Source organism: Henckelia pumila, chromosome 1, assembly GCF_033568475.1.
Source record: "Henckelia pumila isolate YLH828 chromosome 1, ASM3356847v2, whole genome shotgun sequence".
NCBI classification, from domain to species: domain Eukaryota; kingdom Viridiplantae; phylum Streptophyta; class Magnoliopsida; order Lamiales; family Gesneriaceae; genus Henckelia; species Henckelia pumila.
The window spans coordinates 111,856,244-111,871,786 of NC_133120.1; the positions used below are offsets into that span (position 1 = coordinate 111,856,244).

The 15,543-nt window shown below is 32.6% G+C and overlaps 1 protein-coding gene across 1 annotated transcript; it reads left to right on the plus strand.

The window, feature by feature from the left end:
* The first annotated feature begins 1,158 nt into the window (after positions 1–1,158).
* LOC140875887 (L-gulonolactone oxidase 3) lies at positions 1,159–4,316 on the plus strand. The gene is made up of 3 exons (XM_073279712.1): positions 1,159–1,917; positions 2,076–2,334; positions 3,442–4,316. Exons 1-3 carry the CDS (start codon positions 1,240–1,242, stop codon positions 4,275–4,277), a joined length of 1,773 nt encoding a protein of 590 aa, XP_073135813.1. The 5' UTR covers positions 1,159–1,239; the 3' UTR covers positions 4,278–4,316.
* Positions 4,317–15,543: the final 11,227 nt, after the last annotated feature.

Genomic DNA, 15,543 nt, shown 5'->3' on the forward strand with positions numbered 1-15,543 from the left:
TATATATAAGGGGCAATATAGTAATTTAAATTCAATGATTTGATTGATGTATTATAAATAATTAATGATTTGATTGATGTAAAATAAATAGTTAATATATGGATAAATAATATGATGAAAAGAACGTGAGATGATATGAGTTATACATATGTTAGTAATATGGTAAACAGAACGGTGCCTAAGTGTAAGATAATGCATAAATCTTATTGAAATCAACTTCCTTATTTTAGCACAAAAAATCTTCTGGTTAATTTGTGAAATGAATATTTTATTTGATAAAATGCATTATTTTTTTTGTCAGATATAATACTTTTTTCATGATAAATATGAGCGCTCGTGAATATAAATCCGTGTGGTTGTATTTTTTATACCTGTTGGCTACTGTTTTATACTCGATGGTTTGCAACATTATGTTTAGGCATTGACTTATCCATGGGAGGAGTTGGGATGGGACGTGAGTGTTTTTTTTCTCAAAAATGAATGACAAATGGTTTGTTTTCATTTTTTATTTTATTGCAAATTTTATGTAAATATAAAGCACCGTTTTAAAGTATTCATCGGAATAAATCCAATATAGTAGTCAATTTCCACGATGATTTATCACATCATTTTAAATTGAACTTCTTGTAAATACTCGAAGTTAATATATTATTTTTTATTTTCTAACTTAATGCATTATATTTAATTTTAAAATATCTCAAACACTACCAAAAATCAGAATCTATACGATGTGATCGATGCTACCAAAAATTGTTAATTGTTACACCCATAATAGAAATATTTTATATGAGAGTAAACCAATCATGTTATATTACTACTTTAATATAATAAACACATCCTTAAAAAAATATACACCCGAAAATGATGAAAATGTAACCATACATGCCTAATCCTCCGAATGAAATTAATTCCCCTCAACTAATTCCAAAATAGCACTCAAACTCAAGAGAGACTGGTAATCTATACACAACCATTATATCATTATCACAAAAAATCTTATTGACACTCACCAAATCACTTCTGTGAGATAGATATTTTTACTAAAAATATGAATCAAATCAATATGTATTACAGAAAACCCAACTCTACCATCGTGAGCCTTTGAATTCAATTCACCTAAACTTTTCTTGACTTGGCTTTAAAGCACAATCCCAAAGTACCACAGATTCAATTCAAGATCCCTTTCACGACCAAATAGTAAAAACCAATCTTACCTTTGGAGGATTCACAAAAAAATTCATGGCAAATCATAAAGTAATTTTATGCAACACTCTCATTATTTTGTGTTCGATATTCCTAACTACAGAAGCCATGCCACCACAAAGCCCTATCCAATGCGATCAAAACGGCTGCAATCTCTACAACTCTTACGGCGTATGGAACGATCGGAAAACCTGCCGTGTAGCGGCCGCGGTGTACCCTGCCACGGAGGAAGAACTCCGGCTAGCCGTAGCCAACGCCAGCAAGAACAAGCTCAAAGTCAAAGTTGTATCCAGATTTTCGCACACAATACCAAAACTTGCATGCCCCACAGCCGGAATTAATGAGACATCAATGCTAATAAGCACACAACGGTACGCCTCCGAAATCAACGTTGATGTCGCGAATATGGTCGTCACGGTGGATGCCGGAGTCGGGATCAGGGCTCTGATCGACGCGGTGGAGGAGAAGGGTCTGAGCCTGGCGGCAGCGCCGTATTGGGAGGGTGTTAGCGTTGGCGGCCTGATCAGCACCGGAGCGCACGGCAGCTCGTGGTGGGGAAACGGCGGCGCAGTCCATGATCATGTTGTAGGTGTTAGGCTAATTGTTGCAGCTAAAGAAACAGAAGGGTTTGCAAAAGTTGTGAACTTGAACAGAAGTAACGCACTTTTTAATGCAGCTAAAGTTTCTTTAGGTATGCTTGGAGTCATTTCCAAGGTCAGTATCCTCTCTGCACACATTTACAAATTTTGTTCTTAATTAGAATTTAGAAACTATAACAAATTTTGAATCTTTTATGAACATTTTTATTGAATCTAGCTATATAATAATTTTTATATATTATCAATTAATTAATTTGGGATGCATGCAAACAGGTGACATTATCCTTGGAACCTGGATTTAAGCGAAGCATTACGTTAAATTACACGAATGATGATGGAACATTGGAGTATGAATTCATGGATCATGCCAAGAATTATGAGTTTGGTGATATACAATGGTATCCATCAAGACATACAGTCGTGTATAGATACGATAATCGAGTTCCCTTGAGCATTTCGGGAGATGGGGTCAATGATTTTGTGGGATTTCAATCTAATTTCGCCATTATTGCCAAAACAGTTCGAGCATCAGGTATGTCGATTAATATCATTTCTTGATAGTTTTATCATAATTATTTAATTTATTTGAATGAACAATTTTTATTCAAAATATTCTCTCTTTCTTGCATTATAAAGTAAATAAAGAGAAACGTGATGTGAGTATGGTCTCACGGTTCAGGTCGTCCTGGTCTAGACTAACAGGGAAAAGTAATGTTTCATGAGCCCCTCTCACAAAAATTGACCGATGAGACGTTTGCTTGAAAGTTTTTGTGTTTAAACATAGTTTTTATTCAATTTGTTCCCGTAAGATATGATAATTCTAAGATAAGTGGTGCAATCTATACTACACTCTTATGATTTTAGAACATTAATATTAATTAGCTCGTGTACGTGTATTTGGGTGATGAATATTATATGCATCATAAAACTTTATTTCTTAATTAATTAATTGATTTATTTTTGTTTTTTTTTTAAAAAGAAATAATTTTAAATACTTGATTTGTTAAGATTTGTTGTATTTAGAACTTTGAAGCTAGTTGAGAAAAACGTGGGAAAAAATTAGTACATATATTTTGAAATGAATATCTTTGTTGATTTTTTTTTTTTTTGGTTTTTAAAAAATGATGATGGAATTCGCGACTGCTACCCTTCGATGCATACTTGATAAACATTCGAATTAACTAATATTCAGCGCATCACGCTAGTCAAATACATCTCACTGAGCAAATCCTGTGCGATTGGCTCACCCATGATAATGTTGTAGTAGCTAAGGAAATCAAAATCCTAACCATTGATAAGCACACTTATACTTTCATCGATTTGTACAACCCTTCACGAGCCTCGTTGTTGACTTCTATTTTACGATATCGAACCATTCTTCTTTATTCGATTCCGATCGATTATATTTAACTTCGAATAATGACAGCGAGCTGTGCAAGTGCTGATCCGAAAAGAAACTAGAAAATTAATCAGGACCATTTAATAAATTAAGAAATCGATAGCATATCGAAGTGAATTACGAATGTCTTAAATATAAATTACTTGTGGTATTATCGGGTCCATGTATTTTCATGGATCCAACATGTTCAAATTAATTTTAAACAAAGGATCGAAACTCAACCTTATTTTTTGGATACAGAAAAAGCAGCCGAGGATACAAGAAACACAAAGGCAAAATGCTTACTTGCAAGCTCTTTTCTTGCTTACAAAAAGCTGATAGCAAACGGATTAAAAAACAACAACTTAATCTTTACGGGGTATCCTGTCATCGGACATCAGGGGAAAATGCAAACCTCGGGTTCGTGCTTGTACTCGCCTGAATCCAGGGCTGACACTGCCTGTGCATGGGATCCAAGAATCAAAGGCCTCTTCTTCTACGAAACAACAGCAATCTTCCCACCAAATAAATTCTCGGATTTCGTAAAAGATGTCAAGAAACTAAGGGACTTGGTCGAATCCGAAAACTTCTGCGGAGTCGACATCTACAACGGTTTCCTGATACGCTTTATCAAAGGCTCCGAAGCATACTTAGGACAATCAGAGGACTCGGTTGTGGTGGATTTCAACTACTATCGAGCCGACGAGGCTTCGACTCCGAGGCTGAATCAAGACGTGTGGGAAGAAGTGGAGCAGATGGCTTTTTTCAAGCATGGGGCCAAGCCACATTGGGCCAAGAATAGGAATGTTGCGTTTCTTGATGTGCAGGTGAAGTATCCGAGATTTAGCAAGTTTCTCGAGGCGAAAAAAGGGTTTGATCCGCTGAATTTGTTCTCGAGTGAATGGTCTGATGAAATATTAATGTTTGGAAAATCATCAGATATCGGTGCTGTGAAGGAAGAGGGATGTGGACTCGAGGGGCTCTGTATTTGCTCTGAAGATAGACATTGCAGCCCTGGGAATGGGTATTTTTGTGCAAGTGGTCTTGTTTACAGTGAAGCTCGTGTCTGCAGATATTCTTCCTCCTCCAAGAGCTGATTAATCAAGTGTTTTAATTTCCATACAAAAGAAGATGCTTTTTCATTTAGATTTCAAGATTAATTAATACATTAATTGGCGGTGTTAGTTTCTTTGATTGAATAGATTCTGTTAGTCAAATGAAAACATAAATAACTTCTTCTCCTCTCCAGCTGATTCAACAAGCTGTGTCACTATACTACTATAACACTTCAAGATTTCTCAATCAGAACTCTTCAAATTAACCTCAATCACACAACTCAAGTATATCAATTGAACTCAAGCATGCACACATCTAACACAATACACAAAAAGATTACGTGGTTCGGTCCTTTGACAAAGACCTACATCCATGAGAAAAGATGATCTGTTAGTCAAATGCGACAAGATCTGTTCAAAATATGCAGAATTCTGGTACAGCGGTTGGGTTGGAGATTGGTCATTTTCGGTTGGATGTCGATGCGGGGTTTAATGAGGCGAAGGGCTGTTTTGCGCGCGGTTGGGATTATTATTCGAGATTGTGCTGGACTTATTGTGGCTGCGAAAGCTTAATTGTGGTTATGTTTCTACGGGTTAAAAATGGGCCTTGCTACTTGGTATGAGGCTTTGCAAGATGTGTGATATTACCAAGGTTTGGATTCATTCCGATTCTATGGAGGCTATTCATGATGTGCTAGATGATTTTGGGACCTGATGGGCACCTCGTAGAAGCCATTCGTGTGCTACTTTTGGATGAGACTTTTTTGGGGGATGAAATATGTGCGTAGGTAGGCCGAAATAGAGAGTGTTTTGAAGAGTTTTTACTTATTTAAAAGTGATTCTAGTAGAGATTATTTTTAAGTTGGTGGGAAGCTAAAATAGAGAGTGTTTAGAAATAGAGGTTGAAAGCTAATACAAGCTAAAATTTAGTGTTTGGAGAATAATTGCTTCCAAACTTAATTTTTTAATTAAACGACAATCATACCCTTATTCGATTATTTAATTTTTGATACTCACACTATAAAAAAAATGAGTTTATATATTATTATTACATTATGAATTTTGTATCAAAACTCTTTTATTTTTTATAACATTAATACTTGGAAAAAATATATAAGATTAATAAAAATAAAAATATAAAAAATGACAAAATTTGTATAAATATACAAGATATGTACAAAAATTTATGAAAATGCAATATAAATATATATATATATATATAAATATTTAAATAAATGCTTGTAGTAATAATGTAAAATTTTTAATTTTAAAAAATGCTTGTAATAATAATGCAAAATTTTAAAAATAATTTTTTTAAAAAAAATGCTGGTAATAATAATGTAAAATTGAAAAAAAATATTTTTTTTAAAAATAAAAGCATATGTAATATGATAAGTTTATTAAGAGTATAAATGTGAACTTTTAATTTTATACCTTAAATAAAAAAACAGAAACAAAAATAAAACATCAAATTTTAGCTTCTTGCTTTTGGGTAAAAGTTGTAGAAGCTAAAACAGAATTTAACATTCACAAACACTCAAAAACACTTCTATGCTGCAACTAAAAGCTAAGAAATACTTTATAGAAGCTCTACCAAACACTCACATAGTCGCTCATAGAATTGCTAAGTTTGCATTATCTTGTACGCATCCATATACATGGACTTTTTTTGGTTTTCCATCTTGGTCTAGCTTCAAGATGTGGTACTCAATGACATTTGATTGTGTTGTATCTTAAAAAATATTTAAAATGAGTTTATAATCTTATATATATATATATATATATATATATTAAAAATGATGAATTTAATTATGTATTGTCTATATTGCACTTGAGTTTAATTTATTGCCTTTAAAATGTCTTCAATTTGCATTTGATTTATTGTGTGGGTTAAATTTTTTTCTTTTAAGTGCTTCATTCATTGTGTTTGATTTATTATATTTATCTTTTAGATTATCTAATATATATTATTATTATTTAACTAATTCTAAAAAATTATCATGTCAAGGTAAGAAAATAATCGATGAACAAGAACACAAAATCCAACCAAATAACAAATCATATCTAAAAAATCTATTTTTTTTTAAAAAAAATCCCTAATATAGCATTAATGAATATATTTAAAAAAACAATACATATGCAAAGTTGTGTCGAATTAAATAATATTATTCTATTGAAGACATCATGTTACATATTATAAGGATGTTGTTTTTAATCATCACTGTTATATATAACACTTCATCTGTTGATCAATTCCTCCTGTTTTAGATTGAAGAAAATAATCCTCACTTACCTTTGACAGAGATATTATTATACATTGATCTGATGCTTATAGTCACCAAATAAAGCACTATTTTAGTTGTACAAATATTACAATCTCGGTTGTTTTATCCAATTGGAGAAAATGGATTGCATCAATATATTTCGAAGTTCAAGAATTAATTGAGAATCTTTTGGATAGTCAAGCATCGACGTCTTTGTTATGCCTAATTTTTTATTCTCAATATTATGTGTTATATATAATAATTTTAATTTATGTATTAGGTTTTTGTTTTGCTTTCCATGTCTGCGGTTGATATTCTCATTTATATTATGTGTTTTTATATTTTTATATTTTTCTTGTCAATTTTTCAAAGAGATTACATCAAAATGTCTCTTGTCATGAGTATTACTGCAAAAGCTTCAAATCAATACTGATTTCAAACTTTTCAAATGAAAAATATATTTTAGTTTCCCATATAAATCTATAAAAAAATTGAAATAAAATATATTTTATGTTCATTAACTCCTTGTAAACTCTATCTTACACATCGTATATCACGTGCAACGCATGTTAAACTTACTAGTTGGCTATAAATAGACTTCTATAGCACTTTGAATTAATTATTTACGTAAAACGATGATGGATACGAAGTAGTTGCCACACAGCTACAAGGATCATTGTGCAGTTGTGCTTGCGCGGGCCTCGACCGAGCCATGACATTCATTATTTTTCCAACCCTCTAGAGTGTATTGTGCCTCTCCCATATTTATATCTTGTGCATAAATCTCTCTCTATTTCTTAGAGATAAGAAGCAGCTTGAACTCACTCCCAATCGTTTCTTGCTCTGTTCTTCTTTTCTGAATCAAGCAGATGAGGCCTGACTTCTTTCTCTTGGGCTTTGGTGTCCAAATATTCTTCATTACATTGAGGCCCAAAAAATATTTAGGGACCTAATATTTAGATACACCTTTCACATGATTCAATTTACATCAAAATGAGCTAGGGTTTCTTGTTTGAGAACTATATATACAAAAAAAATCGGCGTTATCCGCTCATGAACTTTCAGTTGCCGTGATGCATAAGCAATCACTTTGTTCTTGCATCAAAACAACCCCCAAACCACTTTTGGAAGCATCTGTATACACCACGAAATGACCGGTGCCTTCTGGAATTGCTAGCACCGGCGTTGTCATCAATCTCTCCTTCTATTCAGAAAAATTCTTCTCATACTGCTCTGACCACTCAAACTTCACGCCTTTTCTGGTCAACGACGTCAGTGGTAGTGTTATCTTGGAGAAATCTTGAATGAATCTTCGGTAGTAGTCTGCTAAACCCAAGAAACTCCGTATTTTCGTAGCATTCTTCGGAGCAACCCAACTACGAATCGCTTCTACCTTAGCTGGATCAACTTCAATTCCTCTTGCTAAAACTAAATGACCAAAAAATGCAATCTGCTCCAACCAAAATCACATTTACTGAACTTAGAGAATAACTGCTTTTCTTTCAGGACTTGCAAAACCGTAGTCAAACGCTGACGATGCTCATCCATACTACAAGAGTAGATCAGTATGTCATCTATGAAGAATATGACAAACTAATCCAAGAAAGGTTGGAACACCTTGTTTATCAAATTCATGAACACTGCGGGTGCATTAGTCATCCCGAATGGCATAACCAGGAACTCATAGTGGCCATAACGAGTTCTAAAAACCGTTTTCTACACATCTTCATCCTTCAGCTGATGGTAGCCTGATCTCAAGTCGATCATGGAGAACACCATTGCCCCCTGAAACTGATAAAATAAATCATCTATCATCGGCAGTGGATACATGTTCTTCATCGTAACTTGATTCAACTCTCTATAGTCAATGCACAACCTCATTGACCCTTTTTGCGAACAAATAACACCGATGCACCCCAAGGTAACACACTCGGTTTTATGAATCCCTTGTCTAACAGTTCTTGTAGCTGATCTTTCAACTCTTTCATCTCAGTTGGTGCTAACCTGTACGGCCCCTTAGAAACTAGCATGGTACCAGGTACCAACTCAATCCCGAACTCAATTTCTCTAGGATTGAGCAAAATATCGGTCAAATTGAGAAATTTGGCCGAACCGAAAAAAAATCGGAAATTCGGTTTATTCGATTGATGGGTTATTTTTTTAAAAAAATATATCGGTTATATCGATTTAGTTGGTTCAGTTCCGATTATTTTGAAAAAATATCGGTTAAACCAAAATTTATTTATACATATATTTTTAAAAAATACATATTAGGCCTTAATTTATGTTGGGTTTTAAACATTATATACCCAATTTTGTTGAAGTCCAGCCCAACTAGAAAATATATCTACAACTCATTTTAGTTTTCCTTTTTCCCGATCGAATTGTTGAGCCACGTCCTAATTCCCAACATGATAATTCCTCTTCATTTCTCGATTTTCATGAAAATTTTTGGCCAAATTTTGGAAGATTCGAAGTAAAAACAAGTCTAAAGGAAGGCAATTGGTAGGTTAAACCTTGAATTTCTTCTCTACGGAACTCTATACCAGTTCATTGATTTCTTGAAAAGAGGCATTTGAAGAACGAGTGGTCAGTTTGATTTCATAAATCAAAAGTTCTTTTCCATTCTCTATTTCTCTTTGATTTCATACATCACATTTACATGACATAATTCCTAATTTCCTATTAGAGGTCTCATGATAAGCTTAATTATTTTCAAATGTTTGTCGGATTCGGTCCAATCACCCTCTTTTACACATTGTTCGATATTTATTAATCATATTTTAATCTTGTGTTGTATTTCAGTAGAAATTCTTCTGATTGAAGACATTAATGGCTATTTTAATTAAGTTTTGTTTTTGTAAAAATGCCTTTTAAAAGGGTTTTTTTAAAAATAAAAAATCGGTTATTTCGGTCGAAACCCGAAATAACCGATCTTTAATTGGTTCGATTTAGTCGATTTAGCTATAAAAATTCGGTCGGTTTGATTTGTTAAAAATCTTGATCTGTCGGTTCTATTTTTATAAGTTCGGTTCGGTCGGTTCGGTTTTAAATGACTGCACACCCCTATATTTCTCTAGCTGGTGGTAATCTCACCACGTCATCAGGAAAAACCTCTGGAAAGTTTTTCACCATCTCGACTTCTTCAAGTTTAGGTCGAGGCAACTCCTGATCACTAGAGATACTTGCTAGAATACATGTACACCCTTTGCTCAACAACTTCCATGCTTTACGTGCAGGAATTACATAAGGCAAACTCTGCCTCGGTGCAGCATAGAACACAAACAACTCCACGTTCGAAGATTTCAAAGGAATTGTCTGTTGCATACAATCTATGACAGCTTCGTGTTGAGACAACGAGTTCATACCAAAAATTACATCGTAGCCATGCTCAACACAACCAAATCCACGCACAACTCTTGATCTTGCATTCTAATCTTACAATTCCTCTACATGATTGTACTGCGCATTACCTCCCCTGAAGGCAATGACACTCTATAACCTGAAACCAATTATCTGGCACTACCCCCAAATTAGTAACAAAACTTGCATATACAAAAGAATGCATAGTGTCTGTATCAATTAGAACATGAGCAGGAAAACCAGCGATAGTAATCATACCTGTAACAATCGCGGAGTCTGGATCCATATGCTCTTGGGTCATAGAAAAAACACATCCTGTGATTGGCTCTTTGGACAGGGGATAATACTTCTTGAAATGTCCTTGATTCTTGCAAAAAAAAGCACACATTAGTCCCCAACATGCACTGGTTGGAGTGAGATCTCCCACACTTCTAGTAGAATGCTCTGTTCACAACTTTTGGAGCATTATTATCCGCTGGTCACGGCCCTTGTGGTCGAGGTCGCAACTGTTGTTGTGTTCTTCCCTGGTACGGACATAAGACGACCTCTTTCCACTGGGCTCGTGCTGATCACGACCCTGATAGCTTGTTCTCTTTGCATGTGACTCCTTCAAAATTTCATTCTTTTCTTTCTCTTATTGCATGGCCTGGTCTACTGCCTCCCTATAGGTGGTAGCCTTGCTTAGTCGGACATCCCGGCGAATCGCAAGATCTTTCCCTTCCATGAAATGCTTCAATTCCTCCTCCGGTCTCTCGAAATTGAATGGCACAAAGTACAGTAGAATAAAAACTTTCATGAAAAAGGAATTGTGCATCAACTGTAAAATAAAAACAATCATTCACCAAAAATTTCCAACATGCAAAAAGGTTTGAAATTAAACATTTGTTTTCTACTCCGCTACGTGTCCTTCGACATATTCATCAATAACATCATTAACATCCTCAATACCTGCAACATTCCAGTTAGTGAGTCTAAAGTTTCAACAAACATATAAATACATTTCTTATACATAATAACAAGAAAATCAATGGTTTGGACACAAACATCTTGCAATAACTCATGAAAATCAACTTCTTCATTTGTTGGAGTGATGAAATATGTGCAATTGTGGTAACTACATCGTATGAGCCATGGGGTTCCCGTGATCACGGTCGTAGTACAACAAACATATAGATGTACCATCTACACTAGCCTAGGCTAATGTGCACACCATCTCTTTGTCGTCCATACTTGCCTTGACCTATATGCGTATCATCATTCTTTGGAAAGGCCCTCCAAAGCTCATCTCGGAGTACTGGTCTCGTACTGATACCACAATAACACAGATCAAAATATTTTTATCATGCATCAACATCATCATCATCGTACAAATCGTCATACTTTCTCATCGTAAACATTGTCATCACCATTTTTCATAAATCTTCATGCTTTAAAAAGAAACATAGTTTTCGTGAAGAAATATAACAAATAAATGCATTACATAGCTAAATCGATCTACGTGAGTAGTTACTTTCATTCTTAACATTAAAAATTGAAAATTTTTGCATAGGAACTCTTAAAAATACTTAAAACATCTTAAAATATCATATACATAAATTTAAGATTAAAAAACGGCACGGAAATTTTGCCATGCAGAACTTGCTGAAAAACCAGCAGCGCTGAGGCGCCACAAAGCGGACCCCCTACACCACTGCTGCTGCCCGCGACGCCGGGCAGCAGCGCATGGAAAAAGGGTTTGTGATTTTCGGTCTTTTTCGATCCCACTTCAAACCTACTCACTCACACGTTCGAAAAGATGATTAAAACTTTGAAAAATCTTCAAAACTTTGAAAATAATTCAACCGAAAACAACCGTATCCAAAGGATTTTCATCAAAACTTTGCTCTCAATACACACACAAAAAATACTCATATTCAAGCATATTTCTCAAAATTTTTTAACATTTTTTTCAAAAATCTTTAACTAAACGTCAAAAATGATTCACGTATCAAAATTATACATCATGCTCTTCAAAACTCATAAAACCAATGCATCATACATAACTTACACATCAACAAGCAAAATTTTCATATCAAAATACTTATATTCTTGAATGGTGGTTTCAAAACATTAAAAATTTTCCTGATCGTTGTAGTTTGGATTTAACTTGTACTTTGGGAGCGATCTAGCCTCAAACTATGAGGAACTCGACCTAGATTTTTGGTGCAGCTTTTTGAACGAGAGAAAAGGTAAAAAAGGAGGAGGCAGCATCCAGGAGAGAAAAATAGAGTGAAAAACTTTGATGCCTAATCAGTTTGTGACTAATGGACTTGGAACCTGAAAAAATTAAACTAACTTGCAAAACATTGAATATCAGACATATAGCATTAAATAAATTACGTAACTTTTAAATTCCATAATTAAAACGCATAAAATCATATAAATTATTTAAAATTTTCGTGATTAAGCTAATGAACTTTTGGACCTTACGCGTTCACTACTTGAGTTTTTAACCAGAATCTTCCAATGCAATTTTCTAATGATCACAAGGTAATGAGACAAGCTTGAATTCTGATAGTTTTCCAATGACACGATTCACTACACTATTCAATATTTTTTCCAAATTTCAACATGTATAAATGCATAATATACATATATAACACATAAACTTTATGAAACAAAAAAAGGAAAAAGAAACAACATCATAAAAAGAGACGAAAAGTTTAAATGTCGAGTATTGGAAGATGGATTTAACGAAATGATTAGGTGTTTGTTGGTAGAATTTTATAGGATCCTATGTTTGTTGATTGAGCATATAGCTTTTATGCGTAGTGAACGTGTCTATTGTCTTTTAAGTAGACGGTCAATAATTTTCAAAGGATACGATTATATTAATAGAATATTACAAGAGGATCCAACAAATTATCAGTATTTTTTTATTATCTGGATATTTGATATTGATAAAAATGTTATTTTCTATCATTAAAAATTATTTATTAATTAATTATTTATGTTTAATTGACTCAAATAATTGCATGTTTTTATTTTTATAAATTGAATATGACTCATTTTTATATGTGTTTTATAAGTTATTAAATTACGAAATCGACAAGTTTTCATAAAAAAAAATTACAAATGTCTGCAAAAGTCTTGCAAAAAATTCTATAGAACACCATGAAATTCTTTTCATAAATTTGTGAGATTTCATTAAAGTCAATAAAAATTTATCAATTCCACGAACGTCTACCATAAAAAAAAATTCAATGAAAGTCATTAAATCTCTTCATTCAATACACCCCCTCGATTGTGTCGTTGTTTTCTGGAGAGAAAGCAACGTCTCGTCTTGTTCGTCTTGTGAGAGAAGAAAAGAGGGAGACATATTCAGGGTTAGAAGTCTACAGAAATCTCAAGGATGAGTACATGACGTTTTGATTGATTTAGTTGAGATGATATATGAATTTCAAATTTAAAAAAAATGAAGTGAATTTCAAAATAAAAGTAACAAATTATGCAATTTCAATTAGAATTAAAAACTGTTTTTTTTTATAAAAAAAAAAAGAATTAAAAACTACAGTTTTTTTAACCAGCACGAAATTTGGTTGAAATGGAGAATTCCGTGGAAAAAGAAAATACCAATTTGTCATAACTTGCACCAAATTTTGATCAGTCATACCAAGCTACGATTTTTTTCCCTCCGCTTGTAATTTATAAAAACTAAAATCGGGAAAAGAAAAAATAGAATTGAAATGGAAGATGCTATAAATATATAGACAAAAAATTCTGAGACGAGACGAGACGAGTGGAGCACAATTTGAAAACACGTGAGCAATTGGATAACAAATGTAAGGTGGAGTTTCTCTGGCCTTTCGAGTCTTGAATCCATTTTTATTATTTTTCTAAAAACATAGACATTTGCTTTCAATAAATTTTTTTTTGGTATATAATATATATATATATATAATTGAAATGGTACAAGTTTTTCCAAGCATACTCGTCAAAGCCGTTTTCAAGAAATCAATCAGAAATATTAATTGTTTGTGTGAAATTATAAATTCTTTTTTCGGAAAATTCACATAAATACTCATATTCCTCTTTCTGAAATAAATAAATACATAAATAAAAAGAATGTTGGAGATCTGCAATGAGTGGTGCTCCTCAATCCAGATAAGACCGTTCGTTTCCTTCTAACCTTTTAGAATAATAATAATAATAATAACAAAAAAAAGATAGGATACATGTACAAAACGTGATAATTATAAAAACGATTTCCACTTTATGTTTTAATATTTTGGAACATATATGTTACGATGGTCCGATATTAAAAATTAAACCAATAAAAAAATGGTTTATAAACCATAAAATTATTCCAATCGATAAGCAAATTTTTTGAGATAAAATACATTCTAGTTAGGGGTGTTTAAATTTCAGATAAAATCGAAAAAATCGTAAATATCAATTGAAAAAATCAAACATCGAACTGAATCGAAAACCGTATTTTGTAATTCAGATATAAATTTTAAAACCGAAGTTTATTTGGTTCGATTTTGGATTATTATGTCAAAATCGAACCGATCGAAAAAACCGAAATTTCATTAAATTAATAATTTTATTTATATTTGTATTTATATTATAAATGTTATGAGATGATATTTAATGAATAAATAATCATTTTGAATAACTAAAAGTTGATTGTTGTTATGTAATTCATTGTTGTTGTTTTTGTAATTCATAGTTGATTAATTGATGGTTGTTTAATATAATTTTTAGTTGATTTTTGTTTATGTAATTTAATTAAACTTTATTTTTAAAAGTTTTACTAAGAAATCATGTAAAAAGATAACATATTATATTTTAAAATATATTTATATTATTAATTTTAATATTCGTAACAAAATCAAAATAACTGACCAAAATAATCGAACCGGATAGAAAACCAAGCTGAATCGAAGAAAAACGGTACGAATATCAAATATATTTATAAAACGAAAAACGAAATAAAAAATCAAAAACGGAATCGAACCGACCGATGAACACCTCTACATTTTTTTGTGTTATGTATTATTGATCAAACAGATTAAATCGAACCGTATAAACCGGTTCATTATAGTACAAAACCGAACCGAAGCGAAGTAAAACGGTTTGACACCGGATTACATTTTTCATAACCGAAAACCGAAAAATCAAACCTAATTTGGACAAATTAAAACCGAACTGACCGATGAACACCCCTGCTTCTAGTTTTATAACCTAACAATATATTTATGTTGTAAGAATTGGATAATATGCAATGCAAAAATGTGACAACTTAATGGTTTAATACGCACAAATTTTAAAACATATTTTTTTGCATCGAATAACAAGATACATATATATATTTCTTAGTTCTTTGTGTGTGTGTGTTTTTTTTTTTGTCTTTAACGATGAAGTATGAACGACATATATAATGTTTTTTGTTTATTGGGCTGCAATTTTCTTTCCTCTCGCTCGAGGCCGACAGTGACCTTCGAGAAATGTTTTTACACATGCGTAAAATAAAATATCATACAATATTCAATCGAACAAATTATTGTATGAACAGGTGGTCATCAACTTGGAATATCCGAATTTGAATTTGAATTTTTTTTAAAAAAAATATTATTTCCCACTAGCAAATTAAATTAATTAAGCTTCTTTCATCAATATAAGTAATGGACTTTGCAGCA

Coding starts and splice junctions, on each gene's coding strand:
- LOC140875887 (XM_073279712.1), top strand. CDS start 1,240: ATGGCAAATCATAAAGTAATTTTATGCAACACTCTCATTATTTTGTGT. Junction 1,918..2,075: donor TGCTTGGAGTCATTTCCAAG/GTCAGTATCCTC, acceptor GCATGCAAACAG/GTGACATTATCCTTGGAACC. Junction 2,335..3,441: donor CAAAACAGTTCGAGCATCAG/GTATGTCGATTA, acceptor TTTTGGATACAG/AAAAAGCAGCCGAGGATACA.